This window comes from Hylobates moloch, unplaced genomic scaffold (genome assembly GCF_009828535.3).
Source record: "Hylobates moloch isolate HMO894 unplaced genomic scaffold, HMol_V3 SCAFFOLD_7, whole genome shotgun sequence".
NCBI lineage: Eukaryota > Metazoa > Chordata > Mammalia > Primates > Hylobatidae > Hylobates > Hylobates moloch.
This window is the reverse complement of record NW_026652282.1, coordinates 105,562,033-105,584,431: the sequence shown is the minus strand read 5'-3', so window position 1 is coordinate 105,584,431 and position 22,399 is coordinate 105,562,033. Positions and strand designations below refer to the sequence as shown.

Below are 22,399 nucleotides of genomic sequence, written 5' to 3'. Positions count from 1 at the left end.
CATAAGGCAAAAGGAAAATGAAAGCATAATGCCAAATTTCCTAACCTTGGAAACTAGGACTATTATCATGATATTAACAAAAATAGTAAAATCAGACTGGATGTGGTGGCTCATTCATGTAATCCCAGCTACTTGGGAAGCCAAGGCAGGAAGATTGCTTGAGCCCAGGAGTTCAACACCAGCCTGGGCAACATAGTGAGACCCAATCTCTATAGAAAAAATTTTTTTAATTAGCTGGTCATGGTGGCATGTGTCTGTAGTTCCAGCTGCTCAGGAGGCTGAGGCGGGAGGATTGCTTGAGCCTGAGAGGTCAATGCCACCGTGACCCATGATCTAGCCACTGCACTCCAGCCTGGGCAACAGAGTGAGACCCTGCCTCAAAAAAAAAAAATAGTGAAATCAGGATAAAGAACCGATTCATGAGTAGAGATTAAAATGTAGGCTATAAACAGGTTGAGTTTAAAAGTGCTGGTGGCTTAGCCAGGTAGAAATGCATAGCATGCATGTTATTTGTGAAATTGAGAGTGAGCCAAGGACTTTAACTTTGTGTAAATGTACCTAGATTGATATACTACCTCCTCATAGCTGTCCTACAGTACGTTGTAACCTCACGAGAATGCTGATATCATGAGACAAGGATAGACCTAAAGTCAAATACGTTACTCCATTATTAATCCTTAGAAGAATGGGTGTGGCGACTCATAGGAAACATACAAAATACATGTCTTAAAGTTCAGATGACACTAATAACCATAGAGCCTTGATGATTGCCATAGAGTAAAACTATAAATTTTTTTAAAACTAAATGTCTTAAATGACACTAAACTATGCATTGAAATACTATATGAGGACATTTATATGCCTTTTTCTTCATCATGCTGAGGATTTTGTTGACTCTGGGTTCTTTACATTTCTTTTCTCCCCTGTCATGTTTATTTATAAGGGTAAAAATAAACTGTTGGTGCATGGTCTGTTGGGCTATGATGGCAGCTTTGTAAATATGTATGCAGCCCCTGCCCAGGTCTTTGACAGAAAGCTGCTTTCCATGCCTTTGTAATGCCTTGAACACACCTTCTGCATTCAGGATGCAGAAGCCTACCACCATTGCAAAGGTTGCCTGATGATTGCTAGTATCGTCTCTCTTGTGGACTCCAATTAGAGTTAGTGTTCTAAAGCATGGTGAGCCCTTAGCAATAGTGTTGAATGGGATGGGGAAGACAACTCTGTGAGCTCTTTCTCATTTAGAGTAAGATTTTTAGTCTGTGTGAAGTGTTCTTCCAGCATACAGCTTTGGCTTTGCCACTGAAGTATGCTATCAGATTTGCTTGGGGACTTAGATGTGTATTTAAAGATCTTTGGTTTGTAGAGTTTCTTTGCTAAGTTGGGAGACTTATTGCCTTAGAATAACACCATGTAGGTAATTTAGATGTGCGTCAAGGGGACTAACGAAAATTCATTTTGAGGAGAGGTAATGTCAAAATTTTCTGAAAAAGGGAAAGCAGGTCAAATATCATTCAGGAAAGGGAGAAAAAATTCTACCTGGTGCAATTTTAGCATTTTACCAAATCATGCCCAAGAATGTTAAACTTTATATATGAAAAGTAGCCTTCTAACTTACCAAGAAATAGTTCTTAAGTAGCCACTCTTAGACAAGATGCAGTATAATTGTTCCAGTAGTAGTTTTATAAATGATATACACTATATAGTGTATATAGTTTTATAAGTGAGAGCACTGTTTTACTGATGTCTAAGACATGCATTTCATACCTCTATGAGGCAGTTAAGCTTGCCCTTTTAGGTGGTCACAAACTGCACCTAGACAGCAATTACGATAAGAAGGTCTAAGTGAAAAGCTGTAGATAAACCAAAACAAATTCTGCCATGGCTGAGCAATTCCATGGCCTACTACTCATGGCAGATCATGAGCCTTAAAAGTTAATATTTGCGGGGCTGGGCACAGTGGCTCACACCTATAATCCCAGCATGTTGGGAGGCCGAGGCAGGTGGATCACCTGAGATCAGGAGTTCGAGACCGGCCTGGCCAACATGGCAAAACCCCGTCTCTACTAAAAATACAAAAATTTTCTGGGTATGGTGGTGTGTGCCTGTAGTCCTAGCTACTCAGGAGACTGAGGCAGGAGAATCACTTGAACCCAGGAAGTGGAGGTTGCAGTGAGTTGAGATCACACCACTGCACTCCAGCCTGGGTGACAGACAGAGTGTGACTCCGTCTCAAGAAAACCACCCACTACACACCGACCTGGGGCAAAAACGAGGGTGACCTCCCTCTAAAAAAAAAAAAAAAAAAAAAAAAAAAAAAAGTTAATATTTGTTCCTTTAGGGTGATGGTTTTACCCTGACAATCTGGTACCTAATGGGTCAAATGATAAGCAAATGTCTAGATTTCAACGTTCTTTGGCATTTGAGGATACTATTTGGATAGGCAAAAGTGTCAGGTTTATAATCAAAAGATTGAAACACACTCTTGCAGTCTGTAGCTACAAATGAGTAGAAGTTCACCTCATCTTCAGTAGTTTGAGCTTGTGATCACTAAGCTAACCAAAATGTGACATCTAGAGTTAGGGAGAATATTTTATTTAGCAAGCAAGGAAACAGGATTTATTCCAAAGGAAAGATTCTGTATAGTGGAAAGGCCAACTGACTTATTTTATCGAATTCAAAAGTTGTAAGTCAGGCATGGATTTTTCTGTCTTTTCAGGTTATTCAGACCTACCAAAGAACAGTTAACCAGTTCCTTTATAAAGGAAATCCAAAACCATGTGACAATCAAGATCCATGAAACACTAAGCTGAAAGTCATTACAACTTTTGATCTTCACATGCTAGATTCCTTGGGGTTTTTGTTCTTACCCATCAAGAATTTGAGAACCCTCTCAAGGTTTTGTATAGGCTGGAGTGTGTTGCTGTTGTTACGCTGCTTGTATGTTGCTATTTGTTCAGTTAAAGCTAGCTGACATTTTGTATCATTTTGAATCTCCAGTTTAATTGTTCAGATTTAAGATAGTATTAAAACTACTAAGATACACTGAAGCATCATTGTAATGCTGAGGCTGAGGGACAAGTATTATGTTATAGATTTTCGGTGTTAAAATGAGGAGATACTATTATACTTCAAGCATAGAAAACGTGATACTTATCCCACAGTAAAGCCAAATCTTTATCACAGCAAGGTACTTGTAAAGATTGGTTAGAGATGGTATTTAATTTAACCATATGCAATAAAACAGATATGATACCTCATCAACTAATATGTTCTTCAAATTACTTTTAGAGAAATAGACACCAAAAATATGTGTGTGCATGCATGTATATATGTGTGCATGTGCATGCATGTGTGCACGTGTGTTCTATTGATAGAAAGTTAACAGTGACTTATAGTAGTCCTACTTTCTAGTAGAATATTTGCTACTGAGAAATGGAAGGAGTTGAAATCAGTAAAATGAAAATGATCCAAATACTTGGTGAAACAACACACAGTACACAAACTTTTGTTTGTAATAATGTTTACTATTATTAGTTGAATCATTGCTTGATTTTAGTGAAATGTTTGGTATACACCAAAATTTTTTTCAGCCCTTAAACAGCTTGAGGTGGCACTGCCTACACTTGCCAATATAGCCTTACTTTTTTCTTACTGTTATTTCTAATATTAATCATACAAAACAATGAGAAAATCCTCATAGTTTAGTTTCCCCAAGAAAAATTGCAGTAAAGTCTAACAAAGAGAGGGTCTCTGTCTATTCAGGCTCATTCATTCTCTGTTCTTCCCTGTGCTTTCCCTTTCAGCCTAATTTACTCTGATCTTTAATTGATTCTACCAGATGCTGGGCAAGTGAATATGTAATAATTTCTTAATTTTTATGAATTTTTACATCAGAGGTGTCTCTTCCTTGTTTAGAATGCCGTATTTTAATCTTGAAAATTTTGCATAAATGTATACTTTAGAAACTGATAACCAGATTTAATCTTTTGGGGTGCCAACTATGATCACCATCTAATATTGGAGAAGGCAGAGGGGTCAAGAATAACAGAGTTTACATTACTGGAAACTTTTGCCTAAAAAGTAAATCTCAGAGAAGTGGTTCTGAGGGAGGCTCTGAAGGATTTACTGTTTAATCCAATTGTTCTTTGTCAGCATGCAACAAAGAAGTGTTCCAGTTGTATCTGAGTTCAATTTATACAAGTGTTGTTCATTGTTGACATGCATAAAGAAACTTATTAAAAATGAAATGTCTCAATAGAACTTTAAAGTGTCTGCCTATATTTTTCATGTTCTTTTCCAATACATTTGCACAGAAGAATGTTTATATTTTAGCATTCTTTTGTCATATTTTGTAGCCTGTAATGTTAATGTATTTTCAACAAGATAGAAAATATTACACAGGAAATAGAACTATTCATGAGCCAAATGTATCAGAGCAAATATCATTTCTATCTTGTTTATAAATTATACAATTGCCAGCATCTGTCTTCTGTTAGTTCTTCACCCACACCAACCCCACTGCTGATTATTGGAAGATTGGGATTGAAAAACATCTTAGAATCAGTCCAGAAACTCTATTTGGAACTGGATGCAATTGCAGAAATGTTGATGCAGTTCAAAATGAGGAATGCTTATTGCTTAAGCTCTGCTTCTCCATTTGTAGTAATTCATTTTGTAGAGGATTCCCTCATTCATGAGGATATTGCTTCCCACCTGGATACTTGCTGTGCTGAATCCTATCCGACTCGTGGTTTGGTTTGTATCTGTGGAGTGTATTGTGTAAGAGTTATGTTAAGTCATATCTCCAGTTATTTATTCAATAGAACAGTCAGTCTCTAAAGACAGTTGTTTTTTACTGATTCTCTTTTTCTTTTGGAAATTATTATGAAATATTTCAGACATGTAAGATAACATAATGAACAGCTGTAAACCCACTACTTTGCTTTAAAAATTAATAAATACAAAGTCCCTATGTATACTTTTGTGATCCCATCTGCCTCTCTTCTCTGCAGCAGAAACCACTATCCTCAGTCTATTCGTTGTCATACAATACACATTTTTAGGCTTTTCCAAATATGTATATATCCATAAAACATTGTATTGTTCTACATGTGTTTAAATTTCATATGAATAACTTGCTTTCCTCCTTCATCATTATGTTTCTAAAGTTTATCCATATTCAGGCATGGATCTCTACCTTACTCAAGTTAACTGCTATATTTTTTGCACTGCATAAATATATTAAAATTTATATATCCTTTCCCATTGATGGATATTTAGGTTCAGACAGACACACACACCCCCTAGTATTAATAGGTATGCTTCAAAATGTTCTTGGATATTCTTGGCCTTTTCTGTTTCATGTGGATTTTAGGATCATGTTTCAAGCTCTGTGATGGCATATTTACCAGAATTACATTGAATTTATAGAACTAGTACAGAAAAATTGACATTCTAATGATATTAAGCCTTGTGAGCCATGAACACAGTATATCTTTCCATTGATTGGGTCTTTTTATGTGTTCTTTAGTAAAGTTTTAAAATTTTATGTAAAGGAGTATGGAACCTTTTTTTGCTATATTTGCTATTATTGTTAATGGGACCTTTTATTTAGAAAAAAAAAGTACATGTTCTAATTTGCTGTCCCCGATATCTAGGCATGCTATTGATTTTTTCCTTTTGATTTTACATCCAGAAACCTTGTAGCTTTCATAGTTTACCTGTATGTTCAATTTTCTCTCTTCCTTTTCAGGCATTCCACTTTTTTATGTATCTGGTTGCCTTTTTGTGCTAAGATTTCCAATACAACATTGAGTTAGAAGCTGTAGTTAATTCTAGCACTTCTTCTGACATTAAGAGGAATATATTACTCTATTTCTGTACTAAATATGATGCTTACTATAGGATTTTGGTAAATCACCTTTACCATACTCAGTAAGTTATCTTTTTTTTTTTTTTTTTTTTTGAGACGGAGTCTCGCTCTCTCACCCAGGCTGGAGTGCAGTGGCGCGATCTCGGCTCACTGCAAGCTCCGCCTCCTGGGTTCACGCCATTCTCCTGCCTCAGCCTCTCCAAGTAGCTGGGACTACAGGCGCCCGCCACCACGCCCGGCTAATTTTTTGTATTTTTAGTAGAGACGGGGTTTCACCGTGGTCTCGATCTCCTGACCTCGTGATCCGCCCGCCTCGGCCTCCCAAAGTGCTAGGATTACAAGCGTGAGCCACCGCGCCCGGCCTAGTAAGTTATCTTTTAGCCATGTTTTTCTAGGAGATTCTATCATAAATAGGAACTAAATTTTAAATGGTACTTTCTACATGTAATAATAAAATTATAATTTTTCTTTAATCATTATGAAATGTGTGAAAGTAAAATGGAATAATTCAGTGGTGAATTACATTGATAGATTTTTCTAAAGTTAAACCATCCTAGCATTCATGTTTATTTGGCTGTGACGTCTATATACTGGTGTATGCATGTGTGTGTGTGTGTATGTGTGTGTGCATTTTTGGTTTGATTACCAGATATTTTTCTTGGAGATTTTTTCAGCCATGTTTATAAGTGAGATTGGCCTATTAAGAAATCATTTCTAGAGCTGGACAAGGTGGAGCACACCTGCAGTCCCAGATACTTGGGAGGCTGGGGTGGAAGAATCACTTGGGCTCAAGAGTTCAAGTCCAGTCTGGGCAAAATAGAGACATCTCACCTTTAAAAAAAAAACTCATTTTCTCCTTTTCTTACTCTATTTTGGAACTGTTTTGGAACTAGATTATATTCTTATAAAATGATTCAAGATGGTTTCCCTTTTTTCCTGTTCTCCGGTATAGTTTATAATAGAGATTATCTGTCCTTTGAAAATTTGACAAAATACACCTGTAAAACCATCTGGGCAATTTTCAATGTTTTTAATGTGTATTCAGGTTTTCTATTTCTTCTCACATCCATTTGTTTTCTGGAAAAACGTCTATCTAAGGTTTCAGACTTACTTGCATAAACTTGTTAATAGCAGTCTCTATTTTTGAATTTTAATCTTTAATGTTTATTTGTATTCTTTCTTTTCCTTTTTTCTAGCTCTATTACCTTGCCGCAGGTTTCTCTATTTTTTATATTCATCTCAAAGATGCAGATTTTGATTTTGTTGATCTTCTCTGTTGTTTATTTGTTTCCAATTTCATTACCTTCTGCTCTTGGCTTTGTTGTGTCTTTCATCTACTTATATGTAGTCCTTTTTCTAAATCCTTGATTTGGACACTTTGCTCATTAGATTTCAATTATTCTTCTTTTGTACTACATGCATTTCAGGCTGTAAATTTCCTCTAAGTTACTGTCTAAGCTGCATCCCACAAGTTTTTGTAAATAGTATTTCATTGTTACTCAATTTATAATTCCAATGTAATTTTTGAAACATAATTCATGAATTATTTTTAAGTGTGTTTTTAAAGAACACCTTTCTGGGATTTTTCTTTTGTTATCTTTTTGTTTATTGATTTCTAATTTTACTGCATTTTGTGAAGCAGAATAATCCATATGCTGTGGAATCTTTGGCATTTATTGAGTCTTGCTTTGTAGACAAATCTTCGTCAGTTTTTGTGGGTTATTCTGTGTGTGCTTGGAAAGAATATGTATTGTATAGTCATAGCTTTGAGGTCCTATATATGTCCATTAAATTAAAGTTGTACTGCCTTTGAGTGATGATGACTTTATTTATTCCTTTTCAGTGTTTATACAAGTTTTCTTTTTCTTGCATAATTTCATTGGCTAGGACCTCCAGAATTATATTGTGTAGAAGTGATGATCATAGGCATCTTTTCTCAGTCTTAATAACACAAAAAAATATTTCAACATCTCACTATTATGATGTTTGCTATGGGGTGTTCTAGCTACTCTTTATCAAATTTAAAGTTCCTTTTAGTCTTAGTTGTTTTGTTGTTGTTTTTTGTTTTACTGGGTATATACCCAAAGGATTATAAATCATGCTGCTATAAAGACACATGCACACGTATGTTTATAGCGGCACTATTCACAATAGCAAAGACTTGGAACCAACCTAAATGTCCAACAACGATAGACTGGATTAAGAAAATGTGGCACATATACACCAGGGAATACTATGCAGCCATAAAAAAGATGAGTTCATGTCCTTTGTAGGGACATGGATGAAACTGGAAACCATCATTCTCAGCAAACTATCACAAGGACAAAAAACCAAACACCGCATGTTCTCACTCATAGGTGGGAATTGAACAAGGAGAACTCATGGACACAGGAAGGGGAACATCACACTCCGGGGACTGTTGTGGGGTGGAGGGAAGGGGGAGGGACAGCATTAGGAGATATACCTAATGCTAAATGATGAGTTAATGGGTGCAGCACACCAACATGGCACATGGATACATATGTAACAAACCTGCACATTGTGCACATGTACCCTAAAACTTAAAGTATAATAATAATTTTTAAAAAAAGAAAAAAAAAGAATTATATAAAAGGTATTATTCCAGAAGACTTGCTATGGAATCCCTTTTAAAAAGGGCGTTCAGAAAAAGGTAACACTGAAATTTATTACAGTTTGAAGAAAATCACTCCAATTATAAATCCATGAACCCAGTCATTGTTTAATGAAGCTCATCTTTGCTGGAAAATCCCCACTGAGAGTGAAGCATCACAGTGATCCACACAGTCCTAACCAAGCCCACTGGAAAAATCACCCTGAAGAACACTGGTGGAAAAGAGAGAAGTCCATACCACAGTGTGAGAGCTAATTTAATGTGTTCTTCAACAAAAATTAAATAAAACAACATGACTCAAAAAAAAAAAAAAAGACAATATGTTAGTAAGTTGCCTAAGGGTCCATAGGTACTAAATAGAGGAATCAAGGATGCAGTTATCTTTATTTCAAAATTTACTACTCTTTCCATCATACCCTGACCTTCAAAGAGTACTTACGAGTAAACTTATGAACAAATTGATCCAGATTATGTTAAAACTCATAATCATGGCTTTATCAGAAGAATATTGTCATCTACTGAAAAATAACCCTGCTATCTGTGGAGAATATTAATATCAATGCCTCTAAGTATATTAAACTAGTTTCAGAATTTGAGACTGTGAAAGAGACAACCTGGCTTCCAGAACACCCTCTTTTCCTTTCAGGAATATGTGGCCCATTGTTCCCAAAACATATTTCATTCTTTCCGTAGGTTTTTATCCTACTTCTCTTCCTCCAGCAAGGGAATTAGATCATGAAAGAGGCTTGCCATGCTTTCATGTTGGTTTCTCTACTGTCATGACTTTATTAATATTCAACATTTCTCAACAAAAAGTCAAAGGAAAGAAACTCAGCAGAGCCAGTACACATCATCATTATTATACTGTCTAAATGCTGAGTAGCATTTGAAGATAAGAAGGCTGTGTACTTTAATCAACCAGGGTTAATTTTATATGCTTAAAATAAATGCAAATATTGTTAGTATGATCAGGGAAACCAGCTGGTTGTCATCATTGGCATCTTTACCTTTTGTATATTATGAATTTTATTAGAAAGTTATTATCTTTCCAATTAATGAACTTGTCTTTCTGAATGAAGTTAGGGCACTGTTTTATTGGGATTTTTCCCCCAGTGATATCTTAAAGTATCATAAAATTCCTGCAACATTATCTGTGATGTTAATGAATTTTTAGTGAAACCCTGTTGGCATTTGTTTGTCATTAATCTCATTTCTAAGCCTTGAATGCCATTATCATTTTATAGACTTCTCAAAATCAGTTTGGCTTAGAGTTTTATATTATTCTTAGAGACTTAACTACCTCTTTTTAGAGTTTCTTGCACATTCATTCAGATCTTTGTGACATCTTGTTTATATAAATTGTTTATTAACATTTTGTTTAAAATATAAGTATAGGCAGGGCATGGTGGCTCACATCTGTAATCCCAGCACTTTGGGAAGCCAAGGTGGGAGGATCACTTGAGGCCAGAAGTTCAAGACCAGCCTGGTTAACATAGCAAGACCCCATCTCTATTAAAATAATAAATGCATAAAATATAAATACAGACAGGGATTTTTGGTAATTATAATGTTTTTTGGAAGAATGGATGCTTGTTTTAACAAAATATGTTAATGTATCTTCTTTGAATTCCCCACAGAGCTGTGTACCATGGAGTGTGGTAGCCATGGAGTCTGCTCAAGAGGAATTTGCCAGTGTGAAGAAGGCTGGGTAGGACCAACATGTGAGGAACGCTCCTGTCATTCTCATTGTACTGAGCATGGCCAATGCAAAGATGGAAAATGTGAGTGTAGCCCTGGATGGGAGGGCGACCACTGCACAATTGGTAAGTACCACCATACTTTAACCAAAGTAAGTTGGATTAGTTGAAGTTAAGAGCAGTCTAGTGAGTCAATCACTAGGCATTTAGTAGAATTTGAGTTTGGAGTAGAGGAGGAGAAGGAGGGTTGGTTACAAGTTTTAAAGTTTTGTAAACTGGTAGGTTTCTTCTTTTGTCGATGACATTCTACGTATTTCTTGTGTTGTTTCCTTTCTTATTACTTCAATATTCCTTATGTTTTCTGCTTTCGAGTGCTTTGAGTTACTCAAGTGAAAGATGTTACATTGGAATAAAATGTCATTAGTTAATAAGAAAAGTGCTTTTGTTGTGAAGGTAACATACTCTGCCCATTTTTCCTTTTGAAAAGTATAGGTTGTTTCGGTTGAAAGCACTTAGAGGCAATTTCATTAAATGGGACTACTTTAACAGGGGCCATTCGATATCATTAGAGGCTGTCTTTAATGTATACGAGGAAGGCACTTCTGACCTATCATCAATAGAACATTTGTGTTGAATTGTTTATCCGGTAGTGTAGAGAGTTGGTGCTGAAGCCACCACTCTCTCTTCACCCCTTATTGTTAATTTCACAAAGGGAAAATGATCTGTGAATATGGAAAAGCCTATGTAATAATTAATTTATCATGTGATCTTCACACTATAAAAGATATTAAAAATAAATATTTCAGTTATAAAATACTTTCTTTTTCTGAAAAATAAAAGCAAAGCCCTTAACATATATTTCTATCCACCGCTAAGGTTTCTATGCAAGAAACCTTTGCATAGAAAGGTTGTCATTAATACAGAGTAACAAGTATGATTCCCATTGTTCAGCTAAAGAAAGTGGGTCACAGGGTGTTCCAGTGGCATTCCTTGACTACACAGAAAATTCATGCAGAGCAAAGGCAAATGTGGGCCTCTGGATACCCAATTTATTGTTTGTAGGCTTTTCCCTCGTTAGACTGTACTACAGCTTTCATTTTTAGGTGAAAGTATTTTGTTATAATGGTTGGAACTTGCCAAAGTAATGTATAATATATGTAATACATATAACATATGTAACATATAATCTTCATAAACTGCATTACTTCTCTACTAAAGGTACAGTAAGTCTTGTTCTTCAACTGTGGGAAATAGTTAAGATTCATTAAAAAGGTGGAGAGGGGTGAGATTCAGATGTGTAGCTTAAGTAATTACATTCCTGTACTACAGTAAGTTTATTGCCTTTACATAAGAGGATTTAAATATTGTGATGATTACCATAGGTGGTTATTCCAGAACTCTCTTCTAAAGATATTACTAATAAGAAGTTGAAGCCAGTGCTCTTTCACAGACGTTATTACTGAAATGTGAAAATGCAGTTCTTATACTTCTAATGAAATATGACACTTTTTATGAAGCCTGAGTTTCTTGCAGAAATGCCATTAATATCGTTCTCACAGAAAATATTATTCACAAACTACACAGGCCCATGTACCCAACTTTTGAGCTGCAGGCATTTCAGCAGTTCACAGTCTGCTGTTCTCCTCCCAGGCAACAGATGGTAAACCATTAGTACATATTGTATAGCTTTAGTCTCTCAGAAATTCATGTGATCACTCTTTTCCCCTCCCTTTTAGCTCACTACTTAGATGCTGTCCGAGGTAAGATTTTTCTCACTAATTTTATAACAGAAATATATTTTTAAAAGAAAATATGCATGTGAGAAAGAAAGGGTGGTGTTTTTTGGCATTTGTGTTGTTTGTTTTTATTTTTGGCAATCTTATTTAAATATAACGTTGTCAGTTTCGTGCTAAAATAGTCACACTAAAAGGTAATTTGTTTTTTCAACATCAAAGAGTCACTTTTTACCGTAGTATAGAATGGACTGATAAGCAGTTTTAAGGACTATTTTTTCTTGTCTTTATATTGAGTTCTGTGTATGTGTGTGTGTGTGGATCTGTGTGTATAACACAGGTAATTTTAAATAATTTTTAATAACTTAATAATTATTAAATAATTTGGTTCAGAGGATGAACTTTTTCTTTAACATAACAATATAGCTCCAAGTCCATATACAAGGACTCCTAAGTCCTTACAGGGGCAGGAGAATTATCCTCCTAGAAGTATCCCATCATCCGTCCCTCCAAGGAGCTTCCTTTAACAGAGACAGCAAGGGTTTTTCTGCCAGATATCCTAGTGCCTTTCATTACCTCAGCTTCAGAAGTTTAATATGTCCCAAATTATTCTTTATTTCTCCTTAATTATCTATTGCCTATCCATTAGAATAGAACTATAAAAATTCCCTTCTCAAACCTATGTATGTTCATCATATGCCATGTCATGAGTATATTATATACATCAAGCTTTTCATATTTTCTAACAACCATCTGTCATTTTATTTTTAAATTTTTTCTTCCTCTGGTCTGTTGATAGTTGCTTGGAAAACTATTTAGAAGGAACACTGGGTTACTTCTACAGATTTTTTAATCTGTTTTTTGTTTTGCTCTTTATGCTTTTGGAATTTTCTTTCAAAGAAAGAAACCAAAATGAGTATTGACTGGACTATTCCCAGTAAAATTCAGGTTTGGTCCTGTGTTGCTACTAGGAAAATACCCAGTAGCATTATAGTTGCTTTCTCTGTTCATCTGCCCACTGCGCATGTGGCGCATGTGAAGTTACCCTTTGCTAGAGCTGAACTCCAAACTACGGGTACAAAGAGTAGGGCATCCCTGAGAAATTTAAAGTCTAAAGAGGAACCATTGTCAGTGTTGATGCTTTATCAATGGATAAAGGTTATTTAAATGCTACACTTTCCTCTTGACTTGATATTTTCCGGTTCTGTATAATTCAGAAAGTCTAGATCTGGCATGTATTAATTCCATAAACACTTATTTAACATTTAATATTATTGTTACAAGCATAATATCATGCAAGCTTTTGAGAGAGATACCATAGAAAGTAAAGATTTCAATTCTTAGCCCGCAGATGAATAATAATCTTGAAGAGAAAAGCTGAATAAATGTAAAGCAACTACAGCACATTTCTAAGGCACCATATGAACAAATACTTAATGGTGTGGTCTGAACTGTATACCAACATACTTAAGTCCTGAAGCAATACATCATAAGGGAAAATCAGCACAGGCTAGAAGTAGTTAGGGAAACTTTCTCTTCATAGGGACTGCTATCTTTTCCCAACATATTGGCCATAACTAGATACAGCGTCATCCATTTAGTTTTGATTGAGATGAGGAGATATGTTTAGTGAAAAGAAAAAAAGAATTCTTGCCGCTGCCATAGTTTTCTTCCTATATGAACCAGGGGTTGGGAATTGGGGTTAGCATTAATAAAGCTTAATTGGCTCTCTAAGGAAAACCACTGCAGAGTAAGGGATAACAAGTTCCCTGGGAAGGTTTTGCAAGCCAGCAAGCTCCTCTTCCATTTATTCAACACCTCATCTGAATGGGGCCCGGATGATTAGATGCTTCCCTATAGGCAAATACATCATTGTTGGCCAATCCCATTCTGATGTCTCTGTGATGGTTACTCTCTGATGTCTTTTCAGATGGCTGCCCAGGGCTCTGCTTTGGAAATGGACGATGTACCCTGGATCAAAATGGTTGGCACTGTGTGTGTCAGGTGGGTTGGAGTGGGACAGGCTGCAATGTTGTCATGGAAATGCTTTGTGGAGATAACTTGGACAATGATGGAGGTGAGTCATTTATAAAATGTTCACGTAAGAAAGGAATAGCCCAGCCTCTAGCACAGTGGTAATCAACCTGGCCAAGGGTGAAAATTAGGAATCTCTAGTATAAATGATACTGAGTTATATAGGGTAATGCTACTTTTTAGTTTCAATCACATTAAGAAGACGTTACTTATTGAATATTACTATGACCAGGCAGTACTCCAATTTTTTTTGCATGTGTTATGTATCATTTAATTCTCACAATAACCCTATGAGGTATAGGTACTACTATTTTCCCTGCTTGTAGATGGGAAAATTAATGCTCTGGGTGGGGATAGTAAGTGACTTATCCAGAATCACATAGCTAGGGAGTAGCAGAGCCAAGTCTCCAATTTAGGGCTATGTGACTTCAGAGCATATTTTCTCAACTACTACACCATGCTACCTCCCATACCCATGGCATTTATCATATCAAATTAAATTAACATACCACTATTCAAGTTGTTTGATGTTAGCATAGTTTGCACTAGACACACTAAAATATTTTTCTTTGTTGTTAGTTATTTGGAACTCCCTCTTGTGTGTCTACCTTTTAGTAACACTTCATACCTTTCAGAGGACATAGCATCAAGACAATTTGTGGTAGAACTTTAAATATTTAATCAAGGAGCTACACATGATATTTTTTAAAACCATTGTGGCTCCAAGACCTCAGAGTTACCACTTCTCTTAGGAAAGCCAGCAAAACATCTAACACACTGTACGGTCAGACATCAAAACTGCCCAAACCACCTCTGAGTGAGCCTAAAACAACAAATCCTCACTTTCCACATACCTTCAACTCGAGGAAACATAAAATTAACAAAAATTTTTTTTTGAATCTCTGTATATTAGCTTAAAATGAAGTATATTATTATATTTGACTCCTCACATTTCTATATCTGCTTAGACAATTGCATTCCTTGTCATTTGAATGCAGACATGGGGCAGGCTTATATTAATAAGGTAGCAGTCATGGCTTAAGAACCAAACTGCATTGTAAGAGTTTCTTCCTTTACTTGTTCTGGCTAACAGTTAACCTTTAAAAGTTTTAAGACCTTGTCAAAATTAAGTGGAGGCAACTTTGTGATTAAGAACACAGAGATTTGAAGTTAAACTGTCTGGATTCAGATACTAGCTCTGGCTCTTATACTAGCTGCATGATTTGGGGCAAGTTTTATGATATCTCTATGCTTCAATTTCCTTATTTCTAAAATGGGGTTGATGATGTTAAATGATATTACCATTTTTCCCTATAGTAGAATTAAGATAATATTGATGATAAATATAGATTCAGTTCTACTTTGAGATGGAAAGATAGATTGAATAATTAGACACACACTAACAGGGTTGTAATAAGTATTAAATGAGATAGTTCAAGTGAGCCACTTGAAAGATAATAAACTACACCACACACACACACACACACACACACACACACACACACACACAAATAGAAGAGACTATTTTCTGAAGAGACTGTTTACTACCCATATAACTTGAAAACCTTGTTTTGGAAACTGGAGTGAAGTTTGTAATCTAATGATCCACTGATAAACTATTTGGTTTATTTTTATGGCCCTCTAAGACTCATCTTCACTTTCCTTCTTGTCTTTTTCATTATATGCCTTTTACCTGGCACATCTTCATGTCTTCTCCACCCATTATTCTCTCTCCGTAATTTAAGTCTCAACTTATACCGTATCTCCCATGAAACTTCTGACATCCACCTCCTCAATCACCCATGGTGTTGATAATATGCACCATACAATCAAACACCTAATTATATTCTGTATATGGTTTTCTTGTTGCGTGTTAAGCATGACCCATTGCCCATAGTTATATTCCCAATATGTTGAAAATAATAGTATCTCACTTGTATTCAGGATTTACTATGAGCCAGGCACTGTGCTGAGCCCCTTATGTGAATTATTTCATTTAATCCCCATTATGTAGGAACATTTTTTTTTTTTTTTTTTTTTGAGACAGGGTCTTGCTCTGTCTCCCATTCTGGAGTGCAGTGGCACAATCTCAGCTCACTGCGACCTCTGCCTCTGGAGCTCAGGTAATCCTTCTACCTTAGCCTCCTGAGTAGCTGGGACTACAGGCACACACCACCATGCCTGGCTAATTTCTGTATTTTTAATAGAAACGGGATTTCACCATGTTGCCCAGGCCCATCTCAAACTCCTGGGCTCAAGGGATCTGTCTGCCTCAGCCTCTGAAAGTGCTGGGATTTCAGGTGTGAGCCACTGCACCTGGCCAGGAACTATCATTAACACTACTTTACAAATTAGGAAACTGAGACACAGAGAAGTCAAGTAAGTTGTTAAAAATCACGTAGTAAGCAAATTATAGGTCCTGGATATAAACCTAGGTGGTCTGCTTCATTCTAAAAAGGATTTGGTATAATAATAGGAATTTCTCAGTTATGTATTGATTAAAATGTTATGCTCAGAAAACACATTAACAACCTATGCAATTATAATTTCTGGCTCAGTTAAGGTTGAGCCAATGTTTCCTGCCTCAGTAAAGTAATAAAAATAATTGAATATTTAATTATCACCATTTTTTATGGCCTCAAGGTCATCTCAAGGCAGCCAAAATGTTTAAAGAATGGATCAATTAAATATTAATGAATTAATGAATTATCAATTCTCAATGCCTGTGGTCTATGTAGATTCAGAAGACATAGAAGATTTCACTGAATGTGTACATTCCTTAAACTGCGAACATTCCTTAAAACTATGTATCTATATGCAAATTAAAAATCAAAGACCTTAAAATGAGCTCAGTATATTTTTATGATTGTCTCTTTAGGGAGCAGGGGGAAGGCTCCTTGAGATTTCCAATTACCATTTTTCCCTATAGTAGGATTAAGATGATATTGATGATAAATATAGATTGAGTTCTACTTTGAGATGGAAAGATAGATTGAATAAACTCTGAAAGCCCAATGACTAAGATTTTAGACCAATAATTCCATTTTTATACTGTTCAAATATTACCCCGAAGAATACATTAAATGCCCTTCATTTGGTAGTCTCAGCTTTCCAGCTATCCATAATGGCTGGTTTCATTTAGTTAAATATGACTAATTATTAATATTTGCTAAATATTAATATTAGTATACTTGTTTGTGCATGTGTGTATATGTGTGTGTTTTCATTACATTAGAAAGTACCAATTGAACCTTTTTGGGAAAAAGTAGTTCTAATTTTAAAAATGTAATTCTTAAGAAATCTTCCCAATCAAAAAAAAAAATCACTTTCAAGCATTTGCTTCAAGTAGCTGCTACCTGATTACTCCATATTATAACTGATACTTAAAGAATGGTGGAATTTTTTTGCATTCTAATCAGCTTTGAATACTCATTAGTATTGCTGCTACTTCCTGAAGCTTTGACTTTAGTTACCCTCTGATTCAATGCATTGTGATTCTCAGTAACTAATTGGGCTGCATTGAATATGTGGGTGACACCGCTGGTCCAGAAACTACCTAAAAGCTCCTTGAACAGTAAAAACAGAACAGAGAAAAAATAACCTTTGGATGTTTTTTCTTAAGTGCAAAAAAGGAAAGCTATCTTATGTATTGTATATATAAGAACTAATTAATTAGAAGTCACAAACCTATGAAATGTCTTGACCTCGTTCATCTCTTTAATCAAGAAGCACCTACCACATGCACAACCATATACTTGGAGGAAAAGACTTACTATGGTGACCACATTTTCATTTGTTAATTATGTGTCCTAATTTGGAGTGTGTTACATATGATCACCATACATTACATGCACGTATGAATTAACATCAGAAAAAAGTTTGAACATTATATTAACTGAGTCAGAATAGCTAAAACAAGCAATAGTGAAAGAACTATCAGACATTAAGGCATATTTGAAAGCTATGATAGTTAAAGCAAAGTGGTACTGATGTGAGAATAGACAGATTAATGCAACTGAATGAAAGCTCTAGAACACACCCAAGTACAAAATTTAGTATATTATAAAACTGGCATCAAAAATCAATGGGGGAAAATAAGCATTATTAAATAAATGGAATTGGGACAACTCTTAAGAAAAATGCCTTAGATTTTTTAATTCATACCATATACCTAAAGAATAAGATAAATAAAAACACTTCAACTGGATTAATGAGTTAAAAGTAAAAGAAAACAAACAGAATTCAAAAAAAAAAATAGGTGATAGATCTTACAATGAGAAAGCACTTTGTAAACATAAAAAGAAACCATAATAGGAAAAAAAAACAATAAATTTGACTTAGTAAAAATTTAAAACTTTTTTACTATGTTTAGCTAAATGTGTAGACCATCCAATATCTAAATATTTGCAGACATCAAAATCTACACTGTCGGCCGGGCGCGGTGGCTCACGCTTGTAATCCCAGCACTTTGGGAGGCCGAGGCGGGCGGATCACGAGGTCAGGAGATCGAGACCACGGTGAAACCCCGTCTCTACTAAAGATACAAAAAAAAAATTAGCCGGGCGTGGTGGCGGGCGCCTGTAGTCCCAGCTACACGGAGAGGCTGAGGCAGGAGAATGGCGTGAACCCGGGAGGCGGAGCTTGCAGTGAGCCGAGATTGCGCCACTGCACTCCAGCCTGGGCGACAGAGCGAGACTCCGTCTCAAAAAAAAAAAAAAATCTACACTGTCTAATGTGGTAGCTACTGGCCACATGTGAGTATTTAAATTTAACTTAAATAACATAAAAAAATGCAGGATCTCAACTGCACTAGTCACATCTCAAGTGCTCAGTAGCCACATGAGACTAGTAGCTACTGTACTAGACAGCACAGTACTAGAGCATTCCTATCTTTAGGAAAAGTTATATTGGATAGTGATGATCCAGATGTTTCACTCAAATGTTTACCTTTAGACCAAACATTTCACATTAAGTACTTGGTTTTCCATTAATTCATTACTACTTCTTGCCAACTGTTGTGCTTGGCACTGGGGAGAAAATGATAAACAATACAAGTTTCTGCCTTCATGGAGCTTATGGTCTAGCAAGGCAGATATATATTAAATAATCCACACAAATATGAGGGACTTCAAAAAGTTCATGGAAAGGGGGACTTAAAATATAAATATTTTAAAATATAAACGTTATTTCTCAACAAAAATATAAACTATTTCTACATCAAGTTCAAGACAATTTTGTAAGGGATGAGTCCATCCTCATATAACTGAGGGTCCTGGGAACTTAACCAGTCTTCTTTACATTGTTAACTGAAGAAAAATGGGTACCCGTTAAAGATTTTTTAAGATTAGCAAACAAAAAAAAAATTAGAAAGAGGCAAATCAGAACTGTAAGTAAGGTAAATGCGTAATGATTTCCCATTGAAACTCTTGCAAATTGCCCTTGTTTAATGAGAGGAATGAGCAGGAGCATTGTCATGGTGGATTAGGACTCTCTGGTGAAGCTTTCCTGGGTGTTTTTCTGCTAAACCCTTGGCTAACTTTCTCAAAACACTCTCGTAATAAGCAGATGTTATCGTTCTTTGGTCCTCCAAAAAGACAACAAACAAAATGCCTTGAGGATCCCAAACAAGTGTTGCCTTCTGGGTTCAAGCTATTCTCCTGCTTGAGCCTCCCAAGTAGCTGGAACTATAGGTGCATGCCACCCGCACCCCTCTGGCTAATTTTTGTATTTTTAGTAGAGATGGGTTTTCACCATGTTGGACAGGCTGGTCTCGAACTCCTGACCTCGTGATCCGCCTGCCTCAGCCTCCCAAAGTGCTGGGATAACCACTGCTGTTGACCAGTCCACTCTTGCTTTGACTGGACCTCGTCCACCTCTTTGTAGCCATTGTTTTGATTGCGTTTTGTCTTCGGAGTCATACTGGTAAAGCCACATTTCATCTCCTATTACAATTCTTCAACAAAATGCTTCGGGATCTTCATCTCATTTATTTAAAATTTCCATTGAAAGCTCTGCTTTTGTCTGCTGCTGATCTGGGAGTAACAGTTTTGTACTCATCAAGTGGAAAATTTGTTTGACTTTAATTTTTCAGTCCGAATTGTGTAAGCTGAACCAATTGAGATGTCTGTGGTGTCGGAACTGCTACCGCTGTTAATCACTGGTCCTCTTCAATTAGAGCACAAACAAGATTAATTTTTCCTCACAAATTGATGTGGATGACCTGCTGCTGCAGGCTTCATCTTCAGCATCGTCTTGTCTCTTCTTACAATGAGTTATCTATTTGTAAACTGGTGATTTCTTTGGGGCATTGTCCCCATAAACTTTTCATAAAGTATCAGTGATGTCATCATTCTTCCACCCAAGTTTCATCATAAATTTGACGTTTGTTCTTGCTTCAATTTTAGCAAAATTCATGTTGCTCTGACAGGGACTCTTTTCAAACTGATGTCTTATCCTTCTTAGTGCCTCAAACTAGATCCTGTTCAGATGTGTTACAACAAGTTAGTATGACTTTATTTTAGTGCAAAAAAAATTTGAACTCCTTGCATAGTTTTCTCATGATACACATTTTCCATGAACTTTTTGAAGATCCCTCATAGCCATATATTTACAACTGTGAAGAGTGCTGGAAAAATTTTATAATTTTAAAATTGTGTAATTCTATAAATGTGCATAGGGACCTGACCTAGTCTGGGTGGTGAGAGAGGCCTCACATGAGTCAGGGGAAGAATGTTCCAGACAGAGGAAATAGCGTGTATATATGCCCTGAGGTGGAAATGTACTAGACTCTAAAGTAAAAGGCAAGTCTTTGTGGCTGGAACATAAGTCAGGAAGAGATTAGTATAGAAAAGTAGTCAGGGGCCGGATCATACAGAACATTGTGAGTTTTACAAGATCTTCAGTTACCATACAAAGATTCCATTTCATTCACTTGACTTATGGGGGAAGGAAAGTGGTCTCTGATATTGTGGAAATATTTTCAAGGAGGCTCAAAAAACTTAGAGTAAGAGTGTTTAATCCAAACAGCCTTTTTTCTCTGATCTTTTAAGTATTTGTCACGTTTGTCCAAGCTTCTCTGGTATAAACTCTTCCAGTGGTCTATATTCATATTCATTGGTAAAATCAATAAGTTAATTGCCTAAAAGGGAATGATCTTCCAGGAATCATTCTTCATAACAAGTCACCATTCATTAAGAGCAATAGCTATTTGCAAGCCTCTTTTATGATGTAGTGTTTCTAGATCCAGAAAACAGCACCACGGGTGAGTTATGAACACATACAAGCTCATGGATCGATGAGCCTGTTTGGAATGGCACCAGCATGCTTCAGTGTTTAATAGGAAAATGAAAGAGAAGGAACAATGAATTTATAACATTTACTCTATGTAAGAGGCAAACATCTTCACATTTACTTTTGAGATTTGGTTGGAGACAAAAGACTTGGCATCAGAAAGCATGTTTCTAATTATTCTTTTCTCACCATACCCCTTTAATTTTGAAGCAACCCATTTATTAACGGATCATCACTTAGTTATAAGAGCCTAAACTGCCCAGGTGCCTCCACATGCAACTGCAAAGTAGAAAATCTCAACTCTGTAACTGTTCACCACTGTATGACTGGGCCCATCACATTATCTGCCAACTCAGGCTACTGATACTTGACATCTGCCTACTTTGCAGTGATGAAAATGAATGAGAAAAGAGTTGAAATACAGTCATTTAAAGTGGGCAATAAAAGTGTGTTATCAATGAAGAATCTATTAATAACAATTTGATACATTAGTTGGATATTTATTAATCTCTGGGCAAATTTACAAATGTCATAGAAATAGGACTTTTATGGCATCCATTTATTCATTATTCAAATATATAATGGATGTTCATTTTTTGGGGGGGAGGATAGTGTCTCGCTCTGTCACCCAGACTTGAGTGCAGTGGTGCAATCTCGGCTCACTGCAACCGCCGCCTCCTGGTTTCAAGCTATTCTCCTGCCTGAGCCTCCCAAGTAGCTGGAACTATAGGTGCATGCCACTCCCACCCCCCAGCTAATTTTTGTATTTTTAGTAGAAATGGGTTTTCACCGTGTTGGCCAGGCTGGTCTCGAACTCCTGACATCAAGTGATCTGCCTGCCTCGGCCTCCCAAAGTGCTGGGATTACAAGCGTGAGCCACCGTGCTGGGCCTTGAATGCTTACTTTAAGCCAGGTACCATTCTAGTCATTGAGGAAATAGCAATACATAAAAAAGATAAAATTCATGCGTCCATAAAGCTTATATTCTAGTTAAAAGAGGCAGAAATTAAACCAAATTTTAAAAATACATATTATGATAGAAGGTGGTAAATGTGATGAAGAAAATTTGTTTTTGTTTTTTTTTTTTTTTTTTAAAGGCAAGATGGCTACCAGAGGCTGGCAAGGGTAATGGGGATTT

The 22,399-nt window shown here is 36.2% G+C and overlaps 1 protein-coding gene across 1 annotated transcript in view; it reads left to right on the top strand.

The window, feature by feature from the left end:
- The window catches only part of TENM1 (teneurin transmembrane protein 1), an 854,513-nt gene that overhangs the window by 646,249 nt on the left and 185,865 nt on the right, over positions 1-22,399 (top strand). Inside the window, exons 14-16 of the mRNA XM_058441351.1 lie at positions 10,145-10,330; positions 11,941-11,964; positions 13,868-14,014. Coding sequence (XP_058297334.1) covers positions 10,145-10,330; positions 11,941-11,964; positions 13,868-14,014 — 357 coding nt within the window. The remainder of the gene's footprint in view (positions 1-10,144; positions 10,331-11,940; positions 11,965-13,867; positions 14,015-22,399) is intronic.